We start from the raw sequence: 8,146 nt of genomic DNA, 5'->3' as shown, positions 1-8,146 counted from the left end.
TCAACAACCTCAGTGATGTACACTGTGGTCACTCCCATGCTGAACCCCTTCATCTACAGTCGGAGGAATAAAGACATAAAAAGGACACTGAAGGGGCCAGCCCGGTGGCGCACTGCTACAGTGTGCCACTTGGGAGTGCGGCGGCACTCCCGCCGAGGGTTCGGATCCCACATACAGACAGGCTGCTCACTGGCTGAGCAATGTGCGGGCGCAACACCGAGGGTTGCGATCCCGTTGCCGGTCACGAAAAAAGACAAAAAGGAAAATAAAAAAAAAAAAGGACACTGAAGGACATTTGTGGACAGAAACTAGGAAACAGACAGTTATCTGTGGCTAAAGACGTGCACCTGATTGCAGGGTTTATATCCTCAGATCCAGAAATTGTTATTGTTTAATCAGATCATTGACATATAACTTGCTCCTTTTATTATATCCAGTACTTTCAATTTCTTTGATTTTGACTACTTTGTAAAATGTAAGCAATTTTCCACTATTAAGCATTCTTCTCTGTCAAATATACATTTTCCATTCATTGTTTTTCTGCTCTCTCAAAGTAATTTCCATCGGTGGATCAGAAACCATTTGGAGATTACCATATGTCTCATATAGTGATAAAGTTACACTAGTTTATGGAATAGACGATGCTTATCAACTAAGGCCATTTATAAAATCCTATTGTGTAAGAATTTCTGACACCACAGCTTCTCCCTTTTGTGTCTATCATTCATTTCTCTATCACTACTTTAAATTCTCTTTCTGATAATGCAGACTTTCTTAGACACATTAGTAGACATTTGATTGTGTCAAATCAAGGAGAATGGGTGTTTAATAGCTGGTTATGGCATTTTGTGCTTCTGTTAGGATCCTGTTCTCTTGTTGAGCTCAGTGTCCACGGTTCTTATTCTATTTTCTGGCACACAGTATTTCAGGCACACTGTCACTTCCGTGATATTCTACAGGCCGAAGCAACTAAAAAATTCTACATCCAACCCAGACTCAAAGGTGGAAAAACAGACTCTACTTATCATCATGAGGAGCTTCACAGTCACTTAGCAAAAACATGGATACATTACACCTTCAATAGTAGGAATAGAAGTTGTGGCAAAGTCATTGGAATAGTTTTGTTTGGAGTATGTGTGGTCCCGTTTCACAACTGCAAGTTAAGGTGCTTGGGACTCAAAGTGTCTCCAAAAATGTTCCTGTTCATGCCTTTGATAGACCAAACAAGCAAAAGCCTACCTCAAATATTTAGAAAATGCTCACAGAGGAGGACAATGGAAAATGTAGGTCAGATCCAGGTAAAAAATACCATGAGCAAAAAGGCCTGGGGAAAAGGATACACACATCTGGTTTCCAAGATGTTTCCAAGGATACAAAACTAGCAGAACATAACTTTCTTTCCACTTTGGCTGCCTCACTCACGGGAACCAAACTGCTCAAAGAACAATTAATTTAATGAGCATTTTGAGATTTCTACCTCTGAGGCCCTTGAAAAAGTAAACAAGCTCCTGATTCCTCTTCCCTGCAACTCTACTGTCACAGGAAGGAGGGAGGTCAACTGGAACCTTCCAGAGGACTTATGCCTCATGCCACCTCCATCACCAAAGGAAGAAATGACCCAGGGAACTCAAGGTTCTGCAACACCATTAGAGCACCTTGTGTGAGAAACAGGTGTGGAGACAGGCAGCGCTCTCACAGGAGGAACTTGTCTGGCAAAAATGGTGATAATGTGTTCATGAGAGTCCATCCACTCAAAGCACTTTATGCAACCTATTCTTGTATCTCTCCCAATTTCTCTTCCCCTCAGCTTCCTCTCATCTTGCTTCCACTCTCTTCTGGAACACAATTCTGAGGATCTCTTACCTTCCCAATAAAAATGGACCTTCTCTTAGCCTGCAGCATCTCTCAAAAGTTTATACCCAATCATCTCAGTCATTTTCTGTAGTCATTACAAGTACTTCCATTTTTTCTATCAGGGATGCTCTTTTATTCTTTTATCTGCAATATCTTACTCATTCATTCACTTATAAAACATTTTCTGAGGTTCCATGTAGTAAAAGCTTGCCAGCCCATTTCATATATCTTCTGACATTACCTTACTGAAAGTTTCTGTGTCTCTGTTTTCACATTTGTATAATGGGGATATTAGAGTTATCCAGTCCATAGAACTAATGTTAAGATGGCATTGAAGGAGATCATGTGTGGGAAGTATTCTAATAGCCTCTAATAGCTAGTGGACACCTATTCATTGTATTTATTATCACTGCATTGCTATAAACACATTTTTATTTGTTAAACCAAAAAAAAAGTGATAATGATAATATAAGCTAAGACATAAAGCATAGCACAAGTGCTTGTCAAACAAAGTTCCAACATAAATTTTAGTTATTATTACTCTCATTTGTTGACTGCTTAAAAGTTTCTAGCCCCTGTTTCTGGAGTTTTATATTTTTGTTAATATTTGAGATGATCAAGATCTGTTTCCTAAGAACTTCAACTGTACATAGGAATGCTATCCTTTTTCACGTATGCCCACATTTTGTTAATTTTATTTTTGCTTAATTTATGCTTATAGAAAAGTTGCAAAGAGAGGACAGAGCTCCCATAGTGATGAAAATGTTTGGAACTAGAGAGATGCAGTTGTTGCAAAACATTCTGAATGTACTACATGCCACTGAATGCCACATTAGAATGGCTACCTTTTTCCTGTATTTGTTTTGTATCAACAACTTACTAAAATGCTCAGACACAGTAGGTTTCCAGCCACCAATTCACTACCTGCAGCCATCATCTGAACACAGTGATATGTTGCCTCTTCAACACTTAGCTTTCATTTGTTTTTCTCTTTGTATTTCATTGATTGGAACTTCCAGGGCACTAATACACAATTACTGATCATAAACTTACTTTACTTCTTTAATACTTAAAGGAGAATTCTGCTATTGCTCCTGGCACAAGGGTCTAAAGTGCATTTTTGCAGGTAAGTTTTGCTGTACATTTAATTTTTTCCTTGTTGATTGATGTGTTTTCTTCCATCCTGAATGAACTTTGCACACACATTTTCTCAGAAATAAGTTTGATTTTGATGATATTAATGCCTTGAGCATGAAGTTGTAAGTAATATCATCTACGGCACCTGAGCGCTTATCTCTGTGTCCACTTTCGTCATTCTTAAATCTCGGTATTTCTGTTCTTTCTCTCTTTTGTTATCCCTTCCCTTAGACTTCTGTCTATTTTGATCTATTCATTAGTGAATGCTAAAAATTAGCTCTGAAATTTATTTTTCAGTTCTAGAGTCTTTCTTTTTTTTTTAGTGCCTTTCTCTTTTTTCTTTATCTGCTTTTATCTTTGCCTGCTAATTTCTACTTTAACTCGGTTTGTTTTCTAAAATTTTTAATGTCGATGCTTTCAAATTTTGAAATTTTTATTTCTTGAGTACAGACTACATCGTTATTCACTTGAAATTATTGAAAAATATACTAGAAAATGAATCAAAACTCATCGTTAATATTACCACTTAAGCATGATCCCTGTTCATATTTTGGTGTACCTTGTTGAAGATAATTATTCCTTTGCAAATATGTGTGTAATTAGAAAAGATCTATATGTTAACTTAATTTCTCCAGCCCAGAGAAGGAGACCAAGGACCTTTTAATAGGAGTATCTGAAATGTTATTTCTCTTTCCCCATGATAGAATTTTGCATTTTTGATCTAAAAAAAAAAAGAGGTCTTAATTTCCTCATTAAAAAAGGATATCTTCATTTTAATTTTTATTTCTTTGATTAATACTAAGAATGAAAAAATTTTTAAATACTTTTTCCATTCCTTCATAGGGATCTTTGATATTTCTATGCCTTTTTCCCAGAAATGCATTAATCACTCTATGATTTATTCTTAAGGTTTTAGAGATTAAAGTTATTAACTTTTATCACACAACTAGATTATTGTTACATTCTAATTTTCTGCATAAAACGTTTTTAACTCAAAAGTTTAGTTTATGATTCCATTATTTATCTTTTCTTCTGTTATTTCCATCAAAGTCATTGAACACTTATTCATACCATCTTTTAAAACCTCCAATGTGTGCAGAAATAAACAATACAAATTAACATGATAAAAAATTATATCTTTTAATCATGATGAGCATAATATTAAATTACAAAAATGTAGGGTTATTCCCTGGGGGAAGGGGGGGAAGGAAAAATAAGAATTTCAGCTCATTATGAATTGGAACAGGGTTTTGAAATTTCAGCCCAATGCAATAAGACATAGGAGAGAAATAAATGTTATTAATTAATATTATTCTAACAAAGTAGATGAATACTAAATTGTGAAATTAATAAGAAACACAAGAAAAGTAACGATACACCTCATCAATAGATAAAAAACAAAAGCTTTCATTATATAATAGCAATAACAGAGATAATGTGGAGAGATATCATTTGGAATAACATTAAATCTAAAATACACTAACTTCTCTTAACAAGAAATGAATGTAATCTACATTTTTTAAAAATTGCACAAATGTTTACTCATATAGGATTGAAATATCATCAGGGAAATTCCTGTTACTTGAATGGGAATCTGAACATGATAAAGATGTCCATTTTTTTCCAAATTAGTTTATAATTTTAATGGAATCACCAATAAAATTATAATGCTATCTTTCTTGTAACAAGTATACATGATTCTATAGTTCCCTGTGAGAATAAAGGGAAAGAGGAATAATTTTATGAAAGACAAAATTAATACTAGATGAGTTTCTCCACTCAACTTTTAAGCATATTATGAAAATAGATAAACATATACAACAAAAACTTTGACAGCCTACTTACAATTATGACACAGATGATGAATTACCAGAATATGAATAAGGAAATATTTTAACTTTTAACAACTGACAAAGGTCATTTATAGATTATCCTAAAAGAAAAAAATATAAAATTAAATTTAATCTAAGCTGTATTTTTTATTAAAAATCTTAGAAAGAAAGTAAATTTGTCCAGAAATCAGCAACATTTAAATAGCCATTTCCATTGGGTGGAATATTTTGATTTGATGAGAATCAGACGATGAAAAATGTACCTAACATGCACTGCTACATGTAAAACTCTAGGATACTACACCATCGAATTTCATGTTTTTTTGAAGGTATATAAAGAAATTGGTATAAAATTGAAATGGAAACAGCGATTCATAATAACAGTGGTTATTAATCATTTTTAGCAGAAGAAGCACCCAAGGTCCAGAGTATTTAACAAGTACACATCACAGAGAGGCAGCACAATGACAAAAAGAGCCTTCCACTGATTGAAAATCTGCCTAGATTTAGGAAATCTTCCTTCCACCATGGATTAAGCAGAAAGGGCAAGAGCAGCCCCCAGGGATGCTGGGGAAGGGAGCGCTGCTTAGGAATGTGGGAACTGCAATGGTGGTGTTCAAACTGTGTGTGCATCAGAATTCCTGAGAGGGCTTGTTAAATCACAGAGTGCCAGATGCATACACCAGGGCCTGACAGTACACATTTCTAACAACTTCCCAAGCGATGTGATGTTACTGTTCCAGGGACTACAATTTGAGACCACTATCCTAGAGACAATCTCCCCAGGTATTGATAGAAGCCACAACTTGTGCACAGTAGGATCCAATGGTTAGCCAAAATGAATGACTTCTTGAGTCACCCGGGTTTAAAAAAAGGATATTGCTCTCATTCTAGAGAATGTTTACTTAGAATGAACTTTGTCTTGCCTTTCCCCCCTCCCTCTGAGCAAACACAGCAGCCCCATGGAAGAAGGAAACCAAACAGGAGAGAAGAACTTTCTCCTCCTGGGATTCTCGGGGAACTCTGACCAGCAGTCCCTCTTCTTTGTGCTGTTCCTCTCCATGTACCTGGTCACAGTGCTTGGGAACCTGCTCATCATCCTGGCAATCATCTCAGACTCCCACCTCCACACCCCCATGTATTTCTTCCTCTCCAACCTGTCCTTTGTGGACATCTGTTTCACTTCCACAACCATCCCAAAGATGCTGGTGAATATTCAGATGCAGAGCAAAGATATCAGCTTTGCAGGCTGCCTCAGCCAGATATTTTTTTTCATTCTATTTGGATGCCTGGACAGTTTTCTCCTGACAGTGATGGCCTATGACCGGTTTGTGGCCATCTGTCACCCTCTGCACTACATGGTCATCATGAACCCCCGGCTCTGTGCACATTTGATTCTGGGGTCCTGGATCATGAGTGTCTTGGGCTCCCTGCTTGAAACTTTGACTGCTTTGAGGTTGTCCTTCTGTACAAACATGGAAATTGCAAACTTTTTTTGTGATCTTCCTGAAGTCCTGAAGCTTGCCTGTTGTGAAACTCTCATCAATAACATAGTGGTTTATTTTGTTACCATTGTCCTAGGTGTTTTCCCTCTGTCTGGGATACTCTTCACTTACTCTCAGATTTTCCTCTCCATCCTGAGAATTTCATCATCCACCGGCAAGTGCAAAGCCTTCTCCACCTGTGGGTCTCACCTATCAGTGGTCTCCTTGTTCTATGGTACAAGCCTTGGAGTTTACCTCAGTTCTGCAGCCACACTGTCCTCTAGTTCAAGTCTGATGTCCTCGGTGATGTACACCATGGTCACCCCCATGCTGAACCCCTTCATCTACAGTCTGAGGAACAGGGACATGAAAGGGGCTCTGGGGAGACTCCTCGGCAAGGCTCTGTATGAAGGGCCATTGCAGGATTCTCTTAAATAACATTATGTGCAATACTGAGGACCAGAAAGCCTAGCCTCTGCCATCCAATATTTTGAATAATTTGCAAAGCAAATCTTTCCTTGCCTTTTCCTTTGAGTTATTACCTGCTTTAGCTATTACTTATAAAGTTATATATTGGATAACACTTTTTACTTTCTAACCAGTACTTTTAAATTTTTGTAAATAAAACCTGTCATATTCTCTGTTATCTTCAGTCATAATTTTTTTTTTAATAAATCAAATTTTACATGTTTAAAATAAATCCTTAAAAGTGATGGGATGTGTTCCTCTGTTGGAAATGTTTCCCTGGAAACTCACTAACAAAGATGTTTTCTGATGTTATGTGAATAAAATTAACTCAAAGATTTCCTTTCTTTTCATTCAATTCACTTTTATTTCAGGCACAATGAATTTACTAAAGTTTTTTACTTTTGGAAATTGAAATTTCAGAACTATATCTCATACATCTTTGCACCCATGATACATAGAACAGTTTTGGTCAGGAGTATATGCTCAGTGAATATTTCCCAAATACAGTGAAAAATGGACAGATGGTTGGTTAAATACGACTCTGGACCAGAAAAATCCTGATTAGATCATTATAAAATGCATACATGTATTGAAGCAATCTGTTGCCAAAAAAATGTACAATGAAAACATAAATTCAAAATTTTCAAAAATTTTACAGCTAGAAAAGAAATGCAAAGATATTGATATTAATAGTAACGACACTCAGTATATGTCAGTACTGTTTAAGCATTTTATAGAAATTTGTGTTCACTATCTATTACCCAATCTCAGGTGTTGTTTGTTTGTTTGTTTAATTTATACTTTTTATTTTTCATTATACACAGTAGTTGATTTTCATGGCCCTTTGCCAATTCCTTCCTTTCCTCCCTCTCTCTACCCCTTTTCCCAACCCCATTAACATCATATCTGTTCTCTTCACTTAACAAGTTCAAGTAATTACTGTGATTGTTCTTTGTTCTATTTATTTATTTGTTTATTTATTTATAGCAGCACAACCAGACTAATATAGTGACTATAGTTAATAACAATGTAGTGAATTTCTCTTTCAAAAATTTTTAATTCACACATTGTAATTATACATATTTATGTGGTACAATCTCATGTTTTGATCCAGATATATGTTGTATAATAACTGGGTCTGGGTAACTAGTATCCCCAACCACCTGAATGGGCTCAGACATCCAGGCACCTGCACAATCCCAGCCACAGAGGCAGCTGCTGGCATCCACCAGAACTACTAAGTCTGACCAGAATTACTGAGTCTACCCTGAAAAAGTGAGTCTACCCAAAACTGCTAATACTATTCAGCCTGCCTGGAACCAAAATTAAAACACCGCGCTAAACAGGAAATGTGTAACAAATCTGTAGGAG

At 36.2% G+C, this 8,146-nt stretch overlaps 1 protein-coding gene across 1 annotated transcript; it reads left to right on the top strand.

Moving 5' to 3' along the window:
* The first annotated feature begins 5,785 nt into the window (after positions 1 to 5,785).
* LOC103606013 (olfactory receptor 7C2-like) lies at positions 5,786 to 6,745 on the top strand. Its single transcript, XM_008590603.1, has one exon. It carries the CDS (start codon positions 5,786 to 5,788, stop codon positions 6,743 to 6,745), a length of 960 nt encoding a protein of 319 aa, XP_008588825.1.
* Positions 6,746 to 8,146: the final 1,401 nt, after the last annotated feature.

The sequence above is a fragment of the Galeopterus variegatus genome, unplaced genomic scaffold (assembly GCF_000696425.1).
Source record: "Galeopterus variegatus unplaced genomic scaffold, G_variegatus-3.0.2 Scaffold6226, whole genome shotgun sequence".
NCBI lineage: Eukaryota > Metazoa > Chordata > Mammalia > Dermoptera > Cynocephalidae > Galeopterus > Galeopterus variegatus.
The sequence above is the reverse complement of the archived record's forward strand: the minus strand, read 5'-3'. Positions and strand labels throughout refer to the sequence as shown.

Bases quoted from the DNA above. Each gene is read 5' to 3' on its own strand.
- LOC103606013 (XM_008590603.1), top strand. From the start codon at position 5,786: ATGGAAGAAGGAAACCAAACAGGAGAGAAGAACTTTCTCCTCCTGGGA.